Here is a 23575-nt window from a genome sequence, read left to right as displayed (position 1 = left end):
CAATGCACTAACAGACTGGATGGCTTATGTTTTAATGGTCTGACCTGAACAGAAGCCTTTTACGGTGGCACTTGAGAGAACTGTGTACAGTGCAGGCAAGTCTGATTGACACGAACATAACTCTGCTGGTAGAAATTCAGCCCATTTTTGAACACTGGCAATTACTGTTTGGGTGTTGTTCAATCACAGTAATTCACAGCCAACAAGTGAAAAAACAAAAGCTTCTTGCACTATGTTCGTGAGAAATAAGACATAAAGGATGTTCCTATGCCAACTATAAGACACACAAATAGATCTATTGTGGAGAATTGAAAGTTAGATATAGTTACACAGTAATTAGGGAAGACAGCACTGCCATAAACAATGAAATTCAGGCATTTACAAACCTTGTGAGATATGTCATGGGGAAAAAACTACTATTACTGGTTATTTAAGCATATGAAGGGGAAGGACAAAATTTGAGTAAAGATTAAGTATTACTAGAATTATCTTGATACTGACTGGCCAGTCTACTCTGAAAAAACAAAGAACTTAAGAGAGAACTAACTGTAGGAGCCTTTTCCATATAAAACCAGCGCACATCTTTCTATGCTTTGCTTTTTGTAGAAGACTAGCAAAAATCCATTTTCATGGACAGGGTTGGGCTCCAGCTCTTCTCTCTTTTCACACTAAGGAGGCAGTAACCTTTTTGAGGGGAGAACAGGACTCGGAACAATGGTTGCAAGCTACAGGAAAAGAGATTCCACCTCAACATTGAGGGGAACTTCCTGACAGTAAGGGCTGTTTGACAGTGGAGCACACTTCCTTGGAGAGTGGTGGGGTCTCCCTCCTTGGAGGTCTTTAAGCAGAGGCTGGATGGCCATCTGTCACGTATGCTTTGACTGAGAGTTCCTGCATGGCAGGGGGTTGGACTGGATGGCCCTTGTCGTCTCTTCCAGCTCTATGATTCTATGACTCCATGATTCTATGAATTCCATCTAGTATTAAAATGTCAGCCAAACAAAATGTCAGCACTTCCACATTCAGGATGCATAGCAAAGCAGGAGAATGTGTAGTCCTACAGATATTTATTTACTGAAACTCTCATCATCCCTAGCCGACACAACCAAAGATGAGGGATGATATCATTTAGAGGGCCACATGTTGCTCATCCCTATTCTAATAGGTCAAACTCGTTACGTATATATAAGGTACACAATCCTGCATCATGAGACCATGTTGACACAGAAGTTGATAAGTTACAGATGAACGTAGTATGCTGGTTATTTGCTGTAATAAATGAAATAAATGAGATGAAAGTAGAAGATGAAAGTGGAAAAGGAAGTACAGAGAACAAAGAAAGAATAAAAACCCACTGGCTATGGCAAAGGAGTTGAAAAACTGAAGTGAGGAGGAGAGGAGTGGGTTAAAACGTCCCAGTAAAAAGCACGTGATTCCTGCTACATTGGACAGGGGATTGCTCCTCTGTACTGAGTTGAGAAAAAGGGAGGAAATACAAAAATGAAACACTTCAAAGACAGATACAGATTAAAAGAAGAAAAACGACAGTTAATAATTTGTTAGTCTTGAAATTGTGAGCAAGTCCTAGAATGGTGCAGTGATTTAAGCTGTGCTCTCCAGAAGCAATTCAAGCGACGACTTATATAATCAGTATGGCAATCAAAGGCAAGGCCTCGTGTTTACTGATTTAAGAAAGACTTTTTTCTGATTAATGGAAAGTCAGTTAATTGACAAGTTTGCTGACCAAAATGAAGGTAATAAAATGAGATATTCAGGGAAGGAAGAACCAAGCCTACATTCAGATAGTACTGCTAGACTCCACTTGACTTCTTAAAGCTATCAGCATACAATTATTCATCAGCTGAAAATTGCCACATCAATGTCAAATCAGGGAACAACACTAACCCTCACAGTTTGCTCTGGGAGAGCTTAGATTGGATTGACTGCATTATCCTGCTACACTCTAATTCTGATTCACTTACAAAAAATATGTTTTGGAAAATATATAAAAGCCTGGTATATAAAGTTCAGAAGTTAATAGTCTTGGAATATGGTGAAATTTAAGAAAACGGAGGTGGAGTGGTATTCAGTAGTTTAACAAGCAGAGTTTGAATTAGATCATGACAAACCAATATATGAACAAACATCTGCAATATGAGGTCGCACACATACACACACACACAGCACTATGCATTATATCAATTTCCAGCGGTATTGATGGAATCTATGGAGTTCCTCAAAGAGATCTGTCATGGCAGATGAGCTGTCCCTGGAGGACAGATTGCTCATTTTTACTCTCTTCCCTTACATCATACAACCACAGGAAATTGTTACAAGCATACCACAACTTTTATTTATTTATTTATTTACCACAGTAAATTTACACAGCATTGTACATACAATCAATTATAATAAATGAAATAAAATAAAGACCTGCCAGTGGTGTACATGCTATGAGGAACAATTAAAAGTTAATACAAATATTAAAATTCAGAACAATAAAATACTTCCCAGTAAGTAATATTCAAGCCCAAAAACACCAAGGTCCTGTATGTGCACCCTAGAACAGTGACACCCAAAGTGATGGTCCAGGACTAGAGTGTTTCCAGGAAACAAAAAAATAACTTGCCAATAGGCATAAATATGGCACCAGTCCTTGGCACACATGGGGAAAACTGTCAGCTCCCCATATCAGGCAGCTTGAAATGTACTACCCTAGAATATTCCCCAGAGTCTCTCTATATGAACAGGGTTTCAGAATACACAGACTGATGTTGAAAAGATTACTTGAAGGTACAAAGTGTGAAAACAATTTGTTACATTTGGCAACAGAAAGTTCAAAGTTACTAATTAGAACAGGCATCGGCAACCTACGGCCCGCAGGCCGGATCCGGCCCGCGGGCACCGTAGGAGCGGCCCCAGACCAACCCTGCCGCCGATTGCTGCCAATTTTGGCCGCCGGAGCGCTCCTTTTCCCCGCCCCCTGGGACGTCCTTCGGCCTCCCAGGGGGGCGGGGGAAGCCCTGGGGAAGAAGGAGGAAGGAAGGAGCAGGAGGGAGGGAAGGAGGAGGAAGGATGAAGAAGAGGAGGAAGAAGGAGGAAGGAAGGAAGGATGAAGAAGAAGAGGAAGAAGGAGGAAGGAAGGAAGGAAGGAGCAGGAGGGAGGGAAGGAGGAGGAAGGATGAAGAAGTGGAGGAAGAAGAAGGAAGGAAGGAGCAGGAGGGAGAGAAGGAGGAGGAAGGATGAAGAAGAGGAGGAAGGAGGAAGGAAGGAAGAGGGAGGGAGGGAAGGATGAAGAAGAAGAGGAAGAAGGAGGAAGGAAGGAAGGAGCAGGAGGGAGGGAAGGAGGAGGAAGGATGAAGAAGAGGAGGAAGAAGGAGGAAGGAAGGAAGGAAGGAAGGAAGGAGCAGGAGGAGGAGGGAGGAAGGGAAGGAAGGATGAAGAAGAGGAAGGAAGGAAGGAAGGAAGGAAGGAAGGAGCAGGGGGAGGAGGGAGGGAGGGTGGGAGGGAGAAGGAAAGATGAAGAAGCGGAGGAAGAAGTAGGAAGGAAGGAGCAGGAGGGAGGGAAGGAGGAGGAAGGATGAAGAAGAGGAGGAAGAAGAAGGAAGGAAGGAGCAGGAGGGAGAGAAGGAGGAGGAAGAAGAGGAGGAAGAAGGAGGAAGGAAGGAAAGGGGAGGGAGGGAAGGATGAAGAAGAAGAGGAAGAAGGAGGAAGGAAGGAAGGAAGGAAGGAGCAGGAGGGAGGGAAGGAGGAGGAAGGATGAAGAAGAGGAGGAAGAAGGAGGAAGGAGCAGGAAGGAGCAGGAGGAGGAGAGAGGGAGGGAAGGATGAAGAAGAAGAGGAAGAAGGAGGAAGGAAGGAGGGAACGAAGGAAGGAGCAGGGGGAGGAGGGAGGGAGGGAGAAGGAAAGATGAAGAAGAGGAGGAAGAAGTAGGAAGGAAGGAGCAGGAGGGAGGGAAGGAGGAGGAAGGATGAAGAAGAGGAGGAAGAAGGAGGAAGGAGCAGGAAGAGGAGGAGGAAGATGAAGACATGCAGTCTTTCTGCAAGTGAGACAGTGTGACTTTCCAAAGTGCATTTTTGTGTATTTTCAGTGCTTTCAATGCTAAAAGGTCTGCTTTTACAATGAGAGTGGTAGTGATGATGATATGTCAGTTTGTGGGACATGCAGTCTTTCTGCAGGTGAGACAGTGTGACTTTCCAAAGTGCATTTCTGTGTATTTTCAGTGCTTTCAATGCTAAAAGGTCTGCTTTTACAATGAGAGTGGTAGTGATGATGATATGTCAGTTTGTGGGACATGCAGTCTTTCTGAAGGGGAGACAGTGTGACTTTCCAAAGTGCATTTCTGTGTATTTTCAGTGCTTTCAATGCTAAAAGGCCTGTTTTTACAATGAAAGTGGTAGTGATGATGATGACATGTCAGTTTTAGAGATATGCACTCTTTCTGAAGGGGAGACAGTGTGACTTTCCAAAGTGCATTTCTGTGTACTTTCAGTGCTTTCAATGCTAAAAGGTCTGCTTTAACAATGAGAGTGGTTTCGGCCGTCCCCTTCGGCCGAAAGGGCTCCTTGGAGCCCGTTCGGCCGACAGAAGGGGCCAAGGAGGAGAGGGCAGGCACACACCTCCTCCTCCCCATGGGGCTTTGGCAGCCCTGAGGTGTCCTTCGGAGGACACCTCAGGCCTGGCAAAGCCCCGAGGACAGGAGCAGGGGCCGCACGCCTGTTGTTCCTGCCCCTCACGGGCCCTTACTGGTTCTCTGAGAGGCAGCTGGGGGCCACAGAAGGGCAGGAGGAGCAGGCGCGCACCTGTCACCCCCCTCTCCCAATCTCCCCCCACTTCTAGCTGTCTCTCAGACAGCTGGAGGTCGGGAAAGGGAGCAGAGAAAGCCCCGCCCCCAGAGGGTGGAAGCTCCGCCCCCGGCACACAGCCCCACCCCCAGAGGGTGGAAGCTCCACCCCCGGCACACAGTCCCGCCCCGGAGGGTGGAAGCTCCACCCCCGGCATGCGGCCCCGCCCCTGGAGGGTGGAAGCTCCCCCCCCTTCGGCCCCCCAGTTGTCTGAGGGACAGCAACCCGGCCCCCGGCTCAAAAAGGTTGCCTACCCCTGAATTAGAAAATCTGGTCTCAAAGCTGGCAATTAGTTATAGTTGTGAGCTGCAGGAAAAATATATATCCTTGGATTTCAGAAATAGGCAGAAGCTGTCTAAATCAAACTTTGGAGGGCCAATACAGATGTTGTTGCTGCTGCTGTGTGTCTTCAAGTCATTTCCAACTTATGGCAACCCTAAGGCTCATAGGGATTTCTTGGCAAAATTTGTTTAGAGGTTGCCATTGCCTTCACCCAGTGGGTTTCCATGGCTGAGTTGGGAATTGAATTTTGGCCTCCCAGAGTTGTAGTCCAACACTCAAACTGCTATGCCATGCTGACCTTTTAATATAGGTTCTCTAATACAGATGTAATGATATCTTAACTACCTTATACAAGCTGCAACAAGGACATGTTATTTAGCTCAAATCAAAGGCTGTCATTGCTGAAGTTAATGCATGTGTTACTTTTTTGTTAGTACCATTACTGATTTGGTAGCCTGCAATCCCTAAGGATAAAGAAAACACCCCCAACTTCCTACAAATGAGCCCTCCAAAACAACACTGTAATATGACAATGTCACCAAACAATCCTAATAATGTGAAGTGGAAGGATTCCATGGCCAGCATCCATAGTTTTTGTGGGTTTTTTGGGCTATGTGGCCATGTTCTAGAAGATTTTCTTCCTGGCATTCCACCAGCATCTGTGGCTGGCATCTTCAGAGAAATCTCTGAAGATGCCAGCCACAGATGCTGGTGGAACGCCTAGAAGAAATTCTTCTAGAACATGGCCACATAGCCCGAAAAACCCACAAAAAACTAATTCTAATAATGTTAGCAAGCAATGTCACTAGACATTGTTACCACTGCCCTATAATGCATTATAGGCATACCTGTTAACAAAGCCTCTGACAAAGTCATTTTCTGCCAGCCCAGCCCCTCGCCTTTTCCTCCTTGTCCACTGTTAGTTGGAATATGTGAAACAATCTTTTTCATATAATGGAGACCTATGGTTCTATCTTGGCTTCTTTTATTCTCTCCTTAGCCTATCAGCTGATATGATATCAGCATATCAGTTATACAATCAAAATAAAGATCTTTAGATAAGGTGGTACCTCAAGTGTGGTTGAGTCTTTGGCTATCTGCCATCTTAATTATATCACCCAGTGCATCTGCTGGGAGTTTATTATAAGCCACATCTGCTCACATCCATAGTTCAGGTTAGTTGTCTTGTTGATGTTTGAGGGGGACATTTTCCCAGCCTTAAGCTGAAGTGCAGTTCCCACTGATATATACACATCCTAATACATCTGACTGCTTGGATTGTATTTTATATGCTATATACTATATGCAAAGCCAGTGCGGTGTAGTGGTTTGAATATGATCTTGGAGGCCAGAATATGAATTCCTGCTTGACCACTGAAACCTACTGGGTTACCTTGGGCAAGTCAAATTCTTTCAGCCTCAGTCGAAAGCAAAGGCAAGGCCGCTTTGAATAATTTTTGCTAAGTATGTCAGGTTCACCTTAGGATTGCCATAAATTGAAAATTACTTGAAGGCACAAAATAACAAGTTACATTCAATACTGTATTGAACTTTATTGTTCCATCTCCAGGCCAGAAAAGCTGGCAAACAAATAATAATAATAATAACTTTATTACGGCCATTTGGCCAGCACAGCTGGCAAACAAAAATGCCTGGCCTGCAACAAGGGTGATGAAGGACTGGAGAAACACAGTCATTCAACTGCCAGGTTGCAACAGCAAGTCTGCAGTAAACACTGCAATAAAGCTCAAATTGGGAAAGAATGGGATATTTCTCAGCCAACCCTACTCTAGATGTCTGTGCCTATGAAAGTAACAGCAGCTGCCTCCAGAAGCCAATACTGAGCATGAGTGAAGAACAAAACAGAAAGAAAGGGGGAAAGTCAATTAGCCTGTCTCACCAGCTACTTCCTCCCTCATCCTCTTCAATATGTCCTAAACAAGATAATAAGACTTGTTCCAGCCTGCCTGAAACCCTGAACTTGAGTATTCCTCAGCATGTTAAAAAAAAGCATAGAGTTATCCATTTGACCACCAAAAAAGGAATCATAAGAAAAGTGGTTAATGAGAAGAATAGTTTCTGAATCCAGTTTGAAAGAAGCCTACAAGCAGTTTATAGAAGGTTCAAAATGTTCTTGTTCAGTTAGGTAAGGCTTACCTGACCTGGCTGTTTCATTTCAAATGTGCATACTGTTAGTTCTGAATAAACTTTTCAGTGAAACATATTTAATTTCTCATCCTTTTTTGTATATTGGAACCTACAGTATGTATCCCTATTCTTTCCATGTTATTTCTACCACTGGTATCAAATTTTCTATTAAGAAAGTAATGTCCAGGAAAATATTTACTTTGTTAACTGAGGTATACCTGTACTTCCTAACCCTAAACAAAACTCATATTTCAGATCTATGTAGTGGCAACATTTCTACTATTCTCAGTCAGGTCATAAAGCAGACATCATGCAAATCCACCATTGTAGAAAGTAAGTGAGCAGAGGATCTGCCAGTACAAATATATATGCACCATTTCTTCATTGTTCCTCTCTAAGAAGATGTGGAATGGGGAATCAGTTGAATGTGCAAACATTTGCATATCAGATACAAGTGATTAGCAGTATTTCTGCAATAGTCTTAATCTGAACTATGTGTTTCCTTTTAGGATATCAGATGCCAGAAAAAAGGAGGGGCAACTAGTGTTGCAGTATCGTACCATACCAATATAAGAGGAATACTCAAATTCAGGGTTTCAGGCAGGCTGGAACAAGTCTTATTATCTTGTTTAGGACATATTGAAGAGAATGAGGGAGGAAAGAGAAGCAAATAATATCTCTTTTCTTTCACAACCAAGATTTACTCTGTTGAGTTGAAAGACAGCAAGTGATGTGAAGGACATTATCCTGAGATCAATTGCCAGTTACACTAGACACGTTACTGGGCTAGGTAATTAGTTGGCCTTGATATACAATAGCTTTATATAGAGAACTCAGTTTGGTTGCAAAGCCATAGACAGAATTTTCTTCTGTTTTCAGTAACTGGTCCAGATAACCATGAGCTGCACTGCTTCCTGAGCTACTACTACTCTTGAATATTAAAGATGAGGGAATGTGAAAGTTAAGAAGAAAGCTGCCAATTCACAAATTAGAGATGGAAGAAGGGAAATACCTGGCAGCAAGGCAGGGGAAGAAAATTAATATAGGCTGATATTATTAAGAAAACTCCATTTTACAGTTGATATGCTGATACTAAAGAAGTGGCTTGCCTAAGGTCACATATGAGTTTGTAGCTCACATGGTGTTTGAATTGGATAGTGCCTTCTAACCACTGCTCTTCACCAGCTCTTGCTCTGAATTCTCAGAAAACATTCAAACAATTTTTAAAAACACAGAAAAGGTTGCTAAGATCTAGCAGCAAACACAAGCAACAGAAAACAAATATTGGAAAAAAAACAGAAACAAACGAAAACCTGTCAATTTCTACCTTCATCAGGCCTAAATGATGAAGTAAAACAATTTTTAAAAATTCAATACTTACTTGACAGCAGTTTTGGAATCTGTTGCTGTGGCCTGCTAAGCAGTGGTCTGTATGCATTCCCCTGACTGTAAGTTCCAGGAGGAGCAATATTGCTGTAAACTCCACTTCCTGATTGCCCTCGATCTCTTGACATTGCATGGCTGAAAAACGGAGCAGAAATTAGGAGAAGGAATCATATCTCTAAAACTATCATCTCCATCAGACTTCAGCTAGTACAGTGTGCCCTTGTCTTATGTGGGGGATCCGTTCCGGACCCCTCCCCTGCGTGAGGCAAATTCCGCGTATGCTTGAGCCCCAGTGAAACCAATGGAGTTTGGGCACGGTGGCGTGGCACACATGCATCATTTCCTGCTTGTCATGCGGTTTTCAGTGTATGATGTGGGTGCACTGTATGTTTCCTGATAAAATCAATTCAGCTGGTGATACATGAAACAATAACATCTTGATGGTGGCCCAGAAGTTGTAGAACTCTTTCTTAGAGTTATTTAATTGCAGTTTAGTTCTAATATAAAAGATGTGCTCAGAATATGTCTTTTAATTACAGTATTGCCTTAAACCAGTGATTCCCAAAGTTTGTGGTACACCCCCCAGGAGGGCAACGAGGGGAGAAAGGGGCAGCAGGGAAGTGGTGAGAGGAAAAGATGAAATGAAACTGTTCAAGAAATCAAGGTCAGAGAAGTAAAAATAAAAGATGACAGAAATAGAGTCAGAACCGGGAATGCAACTGTTCAACAACTTGTGGGAAGGGACAATGAGAACTACTATAATAATCAATGCAGAGAAACAGAAGGTGACAACAACATAAAAAGGAAGAACAAGAAACCTTACCCACAAGTTCAGAGAAATCCAAAACAAATTTAAACCAAGAGTGGGGATACTCTACAACCAGCAGGGGAACACATTATGTGACCAAGTAGAAATAAAAAGACGTTGGAACAATTTGTGGATGAAAAATGTAAAAAAGATTAAAGGCTGACAGGTTCATTCAAGGGAAAACCATGTGAAGATGATACTCCAATTTTAGAAAGTGAAGTGGAATCTGCACTCATAGTAATGGAAAGAAAGAAATAATCAGGAACAGAGGGCATACTAATAGTTTCAGGCAACAGAGACAAAATCTACTCTAGTTATAACTAAAATCTGTCAACAAATAAGGAAAACAAAAGAATGGCCCTTGGTCTGAAAAAACTCAATACACATTACAGACCTGAAGAAAGGGGACATCAGGGACTGTAATAACCACAGGACCATTGCATTAATCTCCCATGCAAAGTAATGTTCAATATTTTACAATAAAGACTTCTACCATATATGCAGTGAGAAGTACAGAGGCCAGTTTTAAATTGAACATTAAGAAAACAAAAATAATGACCACATATGATTTACATAACTTTAAAGCAGATGAAGAAGACATAGAAATTGTTCAAGATTTTCTATATCTTGGCTCAGTCATTAATCAGAATGGAGAATGCAGTCAAGAAATCAGAAGAACACTAGGACTTGGATGGACAACTATGAAGGAATTAGACAAGCTGTTGAAGTGTAAAGATATATCCTTTAGTACTAAAGTTAGGATTGCCCATGACATAATATTACTCATTTCTATGTACGGTTGTGAAAGCTCGACAGTGAACAAAGCTGACAGGAGGAAAATTCACTCATTTGCAATGTGGTGCTAGAGAGGAGTTCTTTGGATATTGTGGACTGCTAAAAAGACAAATAAATGGGTCCTAGAGAGATTGTTGTACTTTGGCCATATAATGAGTAGGCATGACTCACTAAATAAGATAATGTTTTGTAAGGCAGAAGGCAGGAAGAAAAGATGAAGACCATATTACCGATGGAACAGACTCAATCAAGGAAACCTTGGTCCTGATTTTGCAGACTATTGATAATAGGGTGACTGAGGCTTCTCATTCATAGTGTTGCCGTAAGTCAAAGTTGCCTTGATGACAGTAAACAACAACAAACAAACAAACAATATAGATGGGAAAATGAACGAGATTTCACGGATGTTTGGAGAATTTTACATTTGAGTAAAGTACCCATAAAAATGGAGGTCAAGAATTGGTCTAGGATACTTCTAAAGCTTAGCAGACAAAAACAGTCTCTTGATTGAAGGCTTTCATGGCCAGCATCTATAGTTCTTCTTCGTGGTCTCTGCGAATCATACAAATGGGTTTTACTGCGCCTGCGCAGTGCCTTCGGAAACTTCTGGAATCACTGGGCAGAGTTAACTCTGCAACATATTGAAACTTTTTGGCGGTAACTCCGCCCACCCGTTATAAGGCCCCTGCCTTCCCGCTCTTTCCCCAGTTCCTCTTTTCCGCCGCGCTAGCTGCTTCAGGGAACTTTCGCTTGCTTTTGCTTGCTTGGAATCACTTTCGTTTTTGACCTCGGACTGTATCTTGACCATTCTTTGTCTCCCGCCCCTGGTAACTTCGGACCTTCGGACTGCTGACCTCGTTTTGGATCTCCCTTCGGCTTGACGTTTGAAGATGCCTGCGCCTTTCAAAAAGTGCGACATCTGCAAGGGCAAGGTGCCCGTTCAAGACCCGCACTCCTCCTGCCTGTTGTGCCTTGGACCCAGCCATGATCCCAAGGCTTGCACGCTCTGCGGATCCCTCTCCACTCAGGCCCGTAAGAACCGTGAGTCCCGGCTCACGTCTGCGATCGCCCTGGGGAAAGTGCAGGAGGGAGGTTCGCGGTCCTCTTCTGTCCCACCTCTGGCGCCCCCCGCTTCATCGTCCCGGGCAAGTGTCTCCAGCGTGGGATCGGGGAGACCAGCCGTCCCCAGTGTGGTGTGTGTCCCGGCCGGGACTCCTTCTACCACCTCCGATGTGGCCCGTGGCTCCAAACCGCCCAGCGCCACCGACAAGCCCTCCAAACGCCCCCAGAAGTCATCGGGTGCTGAGGGTACCGAACGGGCCTCCAAACCGAAGAAGGGATCGGAGGGCTCCCGTTCGAAGGAGGCTACCGAGCCTAAGGTCCATCTGGCCTCGCCTTCGTCCTCTAAGGCGTCCAAGGCATCGCGCCATGCGACACCGAAGGAGCGGACCGAGCCGGTTCAAGGGACGAGGTCACCGAGGCCCTCGTCATCGACAGCGGCTGCTGTCATCCTGGACCTCCCGGACAACCCGTTCTTCCCATCCGGGGAGCCTCCCAAGCATGGGAAGAAGAGGCGCCACGAGGAGGCTGGGCGCGACCCTGCCCCTAAGAAGGCAAAGTCCTCCAAGGATCGGACCGCTACCGACCTACCGGGACCGAAGGAGAAGAAGCGCTCCCCCTCCAAACAAGCTCGCGCCTCCGTTCCATCAGCTCCCCGTGACCAAGAACCGACGCTGGACCAAGGGACCCCGGTACCGGTCACGCCTCTGCCTCCCCCGACCATGGATTTCATCCACGGTATGGATGATACCGCGCCTCCTCGTTCCCCGGAGCACCGGTCGCCCTCTCACTCGGCAGCTGAAGATGAAGACGACTTGCCCCACGGACAAGACGTTCCGGACCTCTTCTACGACATGCAGTCACGCCGCTACTACATGTCGGTCCCGGAGGACAGAGCCTTGAGGGAGTTCACCAAACTGAACCCCCCTCCCGCGGACCGTCCTCATCCTTCCACGTCGGTTCCGACCGTGTCTGTCTATGAGAGGTCGTCGACTCCACCCCGTGGACGTGAGAGGTCGCTGTCTCCACCTCGTCGGCGCTCCCGTTCTTCGGTTGACTTCGCCCCAACCCGCCCGAGACCCCAGGTCAAGGTGACGGATCCCCTCTCCTCCGACCTGGACTCCGAAGACGAGCCGCTGCTACCCTCGGAGGCACCCTCGGACGAGGATGTCCTCTCAGGCCCGGCCTCCCCCCAGAGGTTGCACAACCCGGAGCCATCTTCGCCGTCGGACGATGTCAGGTCCTTCACGGAGCACGTGATCAGGATGGCGAGGGCCCTCGACATCGAGCTCGCGTCTGCAGCGGACGACGCCGAGGACCCGGTTGAGCGTCGGGTGCATGGTCGAGTCCCCACTCCGCCGTGCCTGCCTCTCCTTCCCTCTCTTCAGACCATCGTGAAGAGGTCTTGGGACTCTCCAGCCGCCTTTTCGGCACCCTCCCGCAAGGTGGAGTCTCTTTATAGGGTCGCCCCGGCGAGTTGTCCTTGGTTGGCCGAGCACCCCCGGCCCAACTCTGCCATCGTCGAGGGAGCCCAACACAGCTTCGTCCCGAAGCAGGCCACTTCCCCTGTCGACCGCGAGGCCAAAAAGGTGGACGGACTGGCCAAGAAGGCGTACTCGGCTTCGGCGCTTGGGGTCAAGGCCGCCAACTACACCGCGTGCATGGGGGCCTACATCCAGACCCTCATGGAGCGGATCTCCCCCCTCGTTCCAGATGTCCCAGACGACGTCCAGAGGCAGCTGGTGGAGATCAGGGACGAGGCGCACTCCATTGGAAGCTGGCTAATCACCACTTCCAGGAACCTGGTGGACTGCTCCGGGAGGGCCATGTCAGCTTCCATGGCTCTTCGGCGCCACGCTTGGCTGAGGGCCTCCGACCTCAACCCGACCGTCAGGGCTGCCATCGAGGACATGCCGATCGACGGGACCGGCCTCTTCCACGCCGAGACCGACGACCGCCTAAACCGCAAGTTTAGGATGAAGGCGGCGGCAAAGAAGCACGGCATGTCCTCCGCACCGGCTTCTCCCTTCCGGAAGCGCCAACGACCGTGGCAGCCACAAGGTCAGTCGCAGGGGACCTTCTCCCGGGACCGACAGCCCCAACAGCAGGGCTCTCAGAGGCAGCGCTTCCCCTCGCAGTCTTCCTCCTCCTCTGGCCGTCGTAACTTTCCGCCTCGGTACCGCAAGTCCCGCCGGCAGGACACCGACCAGGGGAAGAAGAGGGCCTGAAGGGACGCAACGCACTTCGTCTCCCCTTCACCCCTCTTCTTCTTGGACATCTTGAGGCCCTATGTTAACACCTGGGCCTCTATAACATCGGACTCGTGGGTCCTCGACATCGTCCGTAGGGGTTATGCCCTCGAGTTCCAAGAGCTCCCTCCAACTGGAGCCTTCAAGTCCACTCCCCCCTCGGACACCCTTCTCGACGAAGTGCGCACCTTGCTTGCAAAGGGGGCAATCTCTCCCTTGCCGCCCGACCAGTGTTCTCGGGCCTTTTTTTCCAGGTACTTCACGGTACCGAAAGCGGATGGAGGCATCAGGCCCATCCTGGACTTGAGACAATTGAACTTGTTCCTTGACTACCGTCGCTTTCGAATGGTAACCTTGGCTTCCATTCTACCTCTGCTCCACCAGGGCTTGTGGTTCGCGACCGTCGACTTGAAGGATGCCTACTTCCACATCGGCATCCGACAGTCCCACCGGAGATTCCTCGCCTTCGCTGTCGGCCCCGATTCGTACCACTACAACGTGCTCCCTTTCGGCCTGGCCACGGCTCCACGGGTCTTCACGAAGTGCATGGCACCGGTGGTGGCATACCTTCACCAGAAGGGCTTCATGGTCTTTCCCTACCTGGACGACTGGCTGTTTGCAGCCGAGTCCCAAGACGAACTGCGGGAGGCAGTCTCATTCGCCTTGCGCCTCCTGGACTCCCTCGGGCTGGTCGTCAACAAGGAAAAGTCCCACTTTACGCCGACCAGGCGGGTCAAGTTCATCGGTGCCGTCCTCGACTCCGAAAACTGCCTAGCTCTCCTTCCTCCGGATCGGTTTCAGGCCCTGACAACATCCCTCAGGCCGTGCATCTCCCACAGAAGGGTGAGAGCCAGAGATGCCCAAGTCGCTCTGGGCCACATGGCGTCGACGACATTCGTCACCCCCTGGGCAAGACTTCGTCTTCGACCCCTCCAAGCCTGGTTCCTCTCCGTCTTCTCCCCGTTGGAGGATCCGCCTTCGAAGTGGCTCACGGTACCGAGACCGGTGGTTGCTTCCCTCAGATGGTGGCTAGACAGTTCCAACGTCTGCACCGGGATGCCCTTCCATCAACCTCAGGCACAGTTGACCCTGACAACCGATGCATCCCTGGAGGGATGGGGCGCCCACCTGCTCGACCTGGTTGTCAAGGACAGGTGGTCCGCACAAGACAAGCGCCTCCACATCAACGCCTTGGAAATGCTTGCTGTGGGAAAGGCTTTGAGAGCGTTCGAGTTTGTGGTCTCGGGAAGGGTGGTCCTCCTCAGGACGGACAACACCACCGTGATGTACTACATCAACAAACAAGGTGGTACCAGATCCAGGACCTTACTCGATCTCACACTCCGCATCTGGGATTGGTGCATCCAGAGACGCGTCCTCCTCCAAGCGATTCACCTTCCCGGAGAGGACAACGAGCTGGCAGACCGCCTCAGCAGATCTTCTTCGGTGTGCCACGAGTGGAGGCTCCATCCCGAGACGGTCAGCGACCTCTTCGATCGGTGGGGAACCCCCCGGATCGACCTCTTCGCAACCAGCTGGAACAGCCACTGTCCCCAGTTCTGCTCCAGGAAACGAATGGACGGATCCCTCGGAGACGCATTCGCTTTCCTTTGGTCGGGAGAGCTCCTCTACGCTTTCCCTCCGTTCCCTCTCATCATCAGGGTGGTGTCCAAGATGGCTACGGACCGCTCGCATGCGATCCTCATCACCCCGTGGTGGCCGAGACAGCCGTGGTTCGCATCCCTTCTCCACCTTTCCAGGAGATGCTTCCTCCGTCTCGACCCTCGCCCGGACCTGCTTTCGATCCAGGACGGCCGGATTCTCCACCCCGACATCGAGAGCCTGCCGCTGGTGGCCTGGAGGATTCGGCGCTGACTACCTTGCCGGAATCGGTGAGGGCGGTGATCCTGGCCGCGAGGAAACCTTCCACCCAGCGCTCCTATGCCCTGAAATGGAGGAGATTTTGCCTCTTCCTTGACCAGAAGGGCTTGTCTCCTGCACAGGTGTCCACTCCAGTGGTGTTGGAGTTCCTGATGGCACTTTTGGATGGAGGGCTGTCCCTCACATCCATCAAATGCTACCTGTCTGCCATCTGTGCCAAATACCAGTTCGGGGGGAGGGTTTCTTTCTTCAAAGACCCCTTGGTGAAGGGGTTCCTGAAGGGTTGTTTAAACCTTTATCCTCCTGTGTCGGTGCCTACGCCGGCTTGGAATTTGGAGTCGGTATTGTCCGCCCTCCAATCCAAGCCCTTTGAACCGATGGCCACAACGGACTTGAGACTATTGACTTGGAAAACCGTTTTTCTTGTGGCCATCACCTCTGCCCGCCGTGCGGGCGAACTCTGTGCTTTACGTAGGGACCAGCCATTCCTGAGGTTCCACAAGGACAAGGTGGTCCTCCGGACGGACATTACCTTCCTGCCTAAGGTAGTGTCTGCCTTTCACATGTGCCAGGACATTGTGTTGCCCACTCTCGCATCCAATCCTACATCGGATGAGGAGCGACGCCTGCACTCTCTTGATGTCAGGAGGGCACTAGCCTTCTACCTGGACAGAACTGCTGCCTTCAGTCGATCCGAGAGACTCTTCCAGTGCTACTCGGTACCGAGGAAGGGGTTGCCTGTGTCTGCGCAGAGGTTGTCCAAATGGGTGGCTGGTACCATCCGCCTCTGCTATGAACTGATAGGCAAGCCTCTCCCTGGCAGGGTTCGGTCTCACTCCACAAGGGCAATGTCAGCATCCTCCGCGTTCCTCTCGGGGATCCCTTTGGAGGATGTCTGTAAGGCTGCTGTCTGGTCCCAACCACTGACTTTTATTAAGCACTATAGGTTGGACACCAGGGCCATCAGAGACGCAGCTTTCGGGAGGGCTGTGCTGGTTTCAGGGTTGCATTGATTGCACTACTGATGCTTATGTTTCAGCATTTATGTATACAATGCCGCTGTTTACAGTCTGTTGAATGTTGTTTGCACAATTCATTGGGACTGGTCTTGCACGACCGTGTGTCCTCTTCTCAGGTTTAGCAATGTTGCTGCTATACATTGATCTGGACATGGACAAAAAAGGCTGACTCCCTTTGGGATTCAAGGTGTTTATTGTTACAATAAATATACCTTTGGTTTACCACAGCTTTGGTCTCAGGACACTCCCTCCGCCGCTACCTTAGCTTGTCAGTCTAAACCCATTTGTATGATTCGCAGAGACCACGAAGAAGAAGGACAGGTTGCTTACCTGTAACAGTATTTCTTCGAGTGGTCATCTGCGAATACATACAAATCCCACCCGTCCGTCCCCTCAGTGTCCTGCTCTTATTGGCTCTCTTCCTTCGCCTGCTTGGCGGAAAAATTGCGGAACTGGGGAAAGAGCGGGAAGGCAGGGGCCTTATAACGGGTGGGCGGAGTTACCGCCAAAAAGTTTCAATATGTTGCAGAGTTAACTCTGCCCAGTGATTCCAGAAGTTTCCGAAGGCACTGCGCAGGCGCAGTAAAACCCATTTGTATGTATTCGCAGATGACCACTCGAAGAAATACTGTTACAGGTAAGCAACCTGTCCTTTTTTGTGGGTTTTTCAAGCTATGTGGCCATGCTCTATACAAGTTTATTCCTGACGTTTCGCCAGCATCTGTGGCTGGCATCTTCAGAGTCTCTTGGTTACTTGACAGGGAACAAGGCAAAAACAGTGAGTTCTGTGATAGTGCTGAACTCTATTCTTTCTCTAGGTTCAATGAAACTGCTTATTAGCAAGTAGGACCATGAAGGGCAAAGAGGTTTTTTAAGAATGAAAGAACATAAGAACAGTCCTTCTGGATCAAACCTCAAGTCTATCTAGTCTAGCATTCTGTTTTTACAACATTCAGCAGTCTAGGGGAAGTCCATAAGCAGGACATGAACAGAGTAGCACCATCCAGCTTGTTTTTGCTAATTCTTGAGATAATGTAATGTCATAATAATCAGCATCTATTGATTATTTCTGGATGTATTTTATCCCCTTCTAAAACAACCCAAATTAGTAGCGATCATGAGGAATCTTCTTTCCTTCAATATAATTCCAAATATCAAGAATGCTGAATGCAAACTTTTTCTATTCAATATTTAAACATTTAAAACGTACCCATTCCAGTATTAGTATGAAAATAAATCTGTGTTTTTCTTGCTAATAAAAACGTACACATAAATTCATAAGAGCAGATATGATTAAATTATTGTAATCATAGCTACTTACCCTAATGTTCTGAATGCTGACTGGTCCAAGTGAACCTGCCTTCTATCACGGTTAAAGCCAAGTTGTGGTCTCCAAGGTCTGTTATTATTGTTAGATTTCTCCCAGTCACCTGGCTTCAGAACAGGTGGTGGCTTTCTGAATATTGAAACAACAAAGTTGTATGTAACAGACATCAAAACCATAGAGCTACAAGAGACCCAAAGGTCATTAAGTTAAATTTTCTGGCCCAACACACAAGATCATTCTTCACCCCATCTCCCACATCCAGTGGAATTCTTTGTGCAATACTTTTTCATTTTCTGAATTACTGGTAAGTAAAAGTAACATATAAAGGTTACTTACTTTGCCCCAGACAATACCACTGCTTTAAAAATAAAGTCTTCTTGGAACTGTGGGTCTTTAAAGTTGATGCTAAGAATGAAAATATTTGGAACAATTGTGAGAGATAGTTTATCTTCTGTCATGTGTCTTCAGTTATTTTCCCCCTTTGCCAACATAGTCAATCATGCTTTTACTCAGTTATCTCAAAACTGAAGTCAGGCCTACCTAAGTTTGCGAACCACCGACATAAAAGTAGCCTACCATATTCTGGTCTTCTCAGCACCCACCCCTTTTATGATAAGCACACCCAAGAGATTTACTGGGCTCTGTGGTGAATTATATATTGTTTGGTGGGTCACAAGGTCTGGAAGCCTTTTTTTTTTTTGGGGGGGGGGGGAGATCTAACTCCATGCAACACATTCCTCAGCTTCTCATCAAGCTGCATGCAGAAAAGCCTCATAGCACATGTGGATATCATGGCAATGGCACCATAAGTAAAATCTCAGTGATATTGTTGGGGGAACCCCCCCAAAATGCACTGAGGCAGGACTGTTTCTGGAGAGATAGAGGCTGTCTCTCAGTTCCTCTGCCTTGGCATACAGAGCTAATTTCCTGAACACCTGCATGGAGCAGTTGGTTCACAGCTATATTCACCAATCAACAACTATAACACTGAGTACATATTTGCACATGCCAATGAGCCAGTACAGATCAAACCCCAACTTTCATGTTATCTTATTTCACCCACATGACCTTCTAATTAATTCACACATTTTCCCATGACTCATCAAATTATGAAGAATCAAGATATGCACATGCATTTATGAAGGGGCATGAAATTTCTACCAGTCTCATTCTACCAGTTACATTTTATACTGGAGCAGGTTCAGGAATAAAATAGTCTTTTCCAAACTTCTGATAAAGTATCAGTTGTAACCGATACATACTGTTTTCACAATTAAAATGGGAGGCACAGTTTATCCTTGGAGCTAAAAAGGTTTACTTTGACAAAGGGTAAGAACAAAAATTACCCATCTATTTAAGAGCCCATCCTGTGTTTCTGCATGAGCCACAGATCCAGGTGTGCCTCCTGAATAAAATAAGTCCAGAGCAGTGAATGATGCAGTAATACCCCAAACAGACTCCTCTATGAGCAGATACTTTGGGCTGTCAGACACAGGACACATTTATTTATTTTTGTTGCTGTGAGTATGCTTGTGGCTTGTGAGTGTAGTCTGATATACAGCATAGGAATTACTGCACCAAAAGGATTTATGTAGATCCTGAGTGACAAAACAAGGTACAGAAAAAGATATCTATCCAGGGAACTCACATGAGACTACCAAGGGTGATTAAGCTACCGAGGCCATCACTATCACTAAGATGCTTACTTCACTAAGGGAAGTAAGAAATTCCACCTGTATTTTCAAACATCACCAGAATGAAGTCAGAATGAAGTATATTTAACTCATAACTCTTTTTAAAAAGTGTGCATTTTCTGGGGTTTAGTAGCTCAGTTGCTTACAAGCCCAGAGAAGCCTTGGGAGATAATGAAATGCCCAGCCTTATTAGATGTGTTCACTCCCTCACCCTTCTATATTTCTCTCTCTCTTTTTTTGCAAGTTGATTGATTTTATTTTTTTTAAAAATAAAATGTTAATGTATCACTTAAGAACAATACTTGCACCAGCCTATAAAAAATTGTCCAACAAGACACCGAGCCTACATTCTTGGAGAAATTTATACAATCAAGTAATGTTGGCTAAAAAAACGACCCTCCTATATTTCTCAATAGTTTCAAGATGAGAAGCAAGCCAGGAACTGATGAGTCGCACAACTACTGGAGACTTTGGCCTAAATCACTAGTCCCAATTAGAGAAGATATATTGAATTATTATGATTTACAGAAGCACTGACTTACATTTAGCAACCAATTCAGTAAGGACTTTCTAACTGGGACTAGCAATTGCTTTTAGGTCCACTGTGCTATGGCTTAAACATACAGCTGAAATCACTGGGATGAAACCAGAGTTTACCTTATTGCAGAATTCTGTGTCAGATCACGTAGCATTGGCACAGGAGAATGCACTGTCCTAATGGATAGAGGGAAATGGAAGTACTATTCATTTAGAATAAAAACTTTTAATTGCAGTGAAAAATATAAAAAAGACATTTCTATACTGACAGTTATTTTAAAAACGCCAACGCAGTTCAGAATAATTGAGATAAAGTATCAGTTGTAACTACAGAGGGCATCTTGGTACAAAGGAACACATAAGTGATCCAAGTGAACAAATTCTTGACCTAAAAGCACCACAGATATTTTGGACACAGAGTAACTTGAAAGCATACAGCAAAAATTACAGTCTCAAGATCAAAATCTGTAAGACTAAAATAACTGAATGGATGCTGCTACAGCAAACCCAAAACAAGCTAAGGCAATTTGTTTCAGCCCAAACCTAACAGTAAAAAAATAGGTAAGACAGCATATTGACATTCTGAAATGTCAGAGGTTTGACTGTACGTGATATACCAATTTAATGAGCATTTTAGTGAGTATTTTTAAACAAAGGTACAAAAAAGTGGAATTTACAGTAATCAAAATGAATTTAATCTAATTTCAAAATTAAACACATCTTAACCTGAACCATGCTTACATCAACTCAAGATAACCATATGCTCAGTATTCAATGATCCACATTTAACTCTATCCTACAACTAGGGCCTCATTTCTATGTAGCCACTTCGATTATCTCATTCATCACACTATTCACACCTCCCCCCACCCCTCTGTTCATATCTTAAACAACAAAAAGTATGATGTTGCTGCAACTGTAATCCATCTTCAGTTAGAACGTGATCCGTCCTGCAGTTGCTGAGATCCTGCATGACAACTGAAAATCAGTGATAGACATTAAGCAGCTTTGGATCTAGGCTGCAGGCAGCATATACTGTACTTACAAATTAATTTGGACTGGTTTTCTTTTGTTTCAAGAATCTTTAACAAAGACCAGTTCTTCATCAGCAAATAAAGTTTCCTGTAAGCCATGGGATATTTTTATGATGTGCAGTCCCTCTTAATTTTTTTTTTAAATGTTTTGCCTTGTAGGAGGTATGGGTAAGGACAGGTTGCTTACCTGTCACAGTATTTCTTCGAGTGGTCATCTGCGAATACATACAAATGGGTTTCACTGCGCCTGCGCAGTGCTGTTCGGAAACTTCTGGAATCACCGGGCAAAGTTTACTTTGCAACATATAGAAACTTTTTGGCAGTAACTCCGCCCATCCGTTATAAGGCCCCTGCCTTCCCGCTCTTTCCCCAGTTCCGCAATTTTTCCGCCAAGCAGGCGATGGAAAGAGCCAATAAGAGCAGGACACTGAGGGGATGGACGGGTGGGATTTGTATGTATTCGCAGATGACCACTCGAAGAAATACTGTTACAGGTAAACAACCTGTCCTTCTTCTTCGTGGTCTCTGCGAATCATACAAATGGGTTTAGACTGACAAGCTTAGGTAAGCGGCGGAGGGAGTGTCCTGAAACCAAAGCTATGGTAAACCAAGGGTATGTTTATTGCAACATTAAACACCTTGAACCATAAAAAGAGTCAGTCTCTTTGTTCATGCACAAACTCAACATAGCAATAACATTGCAAAACCTGAGAAGGGGATCAAAGGTCATGCAAGACCAGTCCCATTGAAATTGTGCAAATCAACATTCAACAGAATGTAAAACAGTGGCATTATGTACATAAATGCTGAAAACACAAACCATCAGTAGTGCAATCAATGCAACCCTGAAACCAACACAGCCCTCCCGAAAGCTGCGTCTCGGATGGCTCTGGTGTCCAGCCTATAGTGCTTTATAAAAGTCAATGGCTGGGACCAGACAGCCGCCTTACAGACATCCTCCAAGGGAATACCCGACAGGAATGCAGAGGATGCTGACACTGCTCTTGTGGAGTGGGACCGAACCCTGCCAGGGAGAGGTTTGCCCAACAGTTCATAGCAGAGGTGGATGGTACCAGCCACCCATTTGGAAAACCTCTGCGCAGACACGGGCAACCCCCTCTTTGGTTCCGAGTAGCATTGGAAAAGTCTCTCGGACCGACTGGAGGCAGCAGTTCTGTCCAGGTAAAACGCCAGCGCTCTCCTGACATCAAGAGAGTGCAGGCTTCGCTCCGCATCCGAAGTCGGATTGGAAGTGAGAGTAGGCAACACAATGTCCTGGCACATGTGGAAAGCAGACACAACCTTAGGCAAAAAAGTAATGTCTGTCTGGAGGACCACCTTGTCCTTGTGAAACCTCAGGAAGGGCTGGTCCCTCCGCAAAGCACAGAGTTCGCCCGCATGGCGGGCAGAGGTGATGGCCACAAGAAAAGCGGTTTTCCAAGTCAGTAGTCTCAAGTCCGCTGTGGCCATCGGTTCAAAGGGCTTGGATTGGAGCGCGGCCAGCACCGCCTCCAAGCTCCAAGCCGGGGCCGGTACCGACACAGGAGGGTGCAGGTTGGCACATCCCTTCAGGAACCCCTTCACCAGGGGGTCCCTAAAGAAGGAAGCCCTCCCCTCAAATTGGTACCTGGAACAAATGGCAGAGAGGTAGCACTTGATGGATGTGAGGCACAACCCCTCATCCAACAGTGCCATCAAAAACTCCAGCACCACTGGAGTGGAAACTTGAGCAGGAGACAAGCCCTTTCGATCGAGGAAGAGGCTAAACCTCCTCCACTTCAGGGCATAGGACCGCTGGGTGGATGGCTTCTGTGCAGCCAGGATCACCATCCTCACCGCGTCCGGCAGTGAGGCTAGGACTGGATTCTCCAGGCCACAAGCGGCAGGCTCTCGATGTCCGGGTGCAGAATCTGGCCGTCCTGGATCGACAGCAGGTCAGGACGGAAGTCGAGGCGGAGGAAGCAACCCTTGGAGAGGTGGAGAAGGGATGCGAACCAGGGCTGTCTCGGCCACCACGGAGTGATCAGGATCGCATCCGAACGGTCCGTTGTCATCTTGGACACCACCTTGATGACGAGAGGGAAGGGAGGGAAGGCGTAGAGCAGCTCTCCTGACCAAGGGTAGGCGAACACGTCTCCGAGGGATCCGTCCATTCGCCTCCTGGAGCAGAACTGGGGACAGTGGCTGTTCCATACGGTCGCGAAGAGGTCGACTTGGGGGTTCCCCCACCTATCGAACAGGTCGCTGACTGTCTCCGGGTGGAGCCTCCACTCGTGGCACACCGAAGGGGATCTGCTTAGGCGGTCCGCCAACTCGTTGTCCTCTCCTGGAAGGTGAATCGCCTGGAGGAGCACCTGTCTCTGGATGCACCAGTCCCAAATGTGAAGAGTAATCTCAAGCAGAGTCTTGGATTTGGTGCCTCCCTGCTTGTTGCTGTAATACATCACGGTGGTGTTGTCTGTCCTCAGGAGGACCACCTTGCCTGCGACAGCGAATTCGAATGCCCTTAAAG

General features: G+C 47.0%; 2 protein-coding genes across 2 annotated transcripts in view; one reads left to right on the top strand and one right to left on the bottom strand.

The window, feature by feature from the left end:
• Window positions 1-23575, top strand: part of LOC149316829 (thrombomodulin-like) — a 902913-nt gene that overhangs the window by 683757 nt on the left and 195581 nt on the right. The window lies entirely within an intron of this gene.
• Window positions 1-23575, bottom strand: part of XRN2 (5'-3' exoribonuclease 2) — a 98219-nt gene that overhangs the window by 11186 nt on the left and 63458 nt on the right. Inside the window, exons 24-27 of the mRNA XM_089516363.1 lie at window positions 20150-20206; window positions 18135-18203; window positions 17793-17927; window positions 8656-8795 (exon numbers count right to left, since the gene is read on the bottom strand). Coding sequence (XP_089372489.1) covers window positions 8656-8795; window positions 17793-17927; window positions 18135-18203; window positions 20150-20206 — 401 coding nt within the window. The remainder of the gene's footprint in view (window positions 1-8655; window positions 8796-17792; window positions 17928-18134; window positions 18204-20149; window positions 20207-23575) is intronic.

The sequence above is a fragment of the Sceloporus occidentalis genome, unplaced genomic scaffold (assembly GCF_023333645.1).
Source record: "Sceloporus occidentalis isolate IW3139 unplaced genomic scaffold, rSceOcc1.0.p SCAF_3, whole genome shotgun sequence".
In the NCBI taxonomy this organism is placed as follows: domain Eukaryota; kingdom Metazoa; phylum Chordata; class Lepidosauria; order Squamata; family Phrynosomatidae; genus Sceloporus; species Sceloporus occidentalis.
The sequence above is the reverse complement of the archived record's forward strand: the minus strand, read 5'-3'. Positions and strand labels throughout refer to the sequence as shown.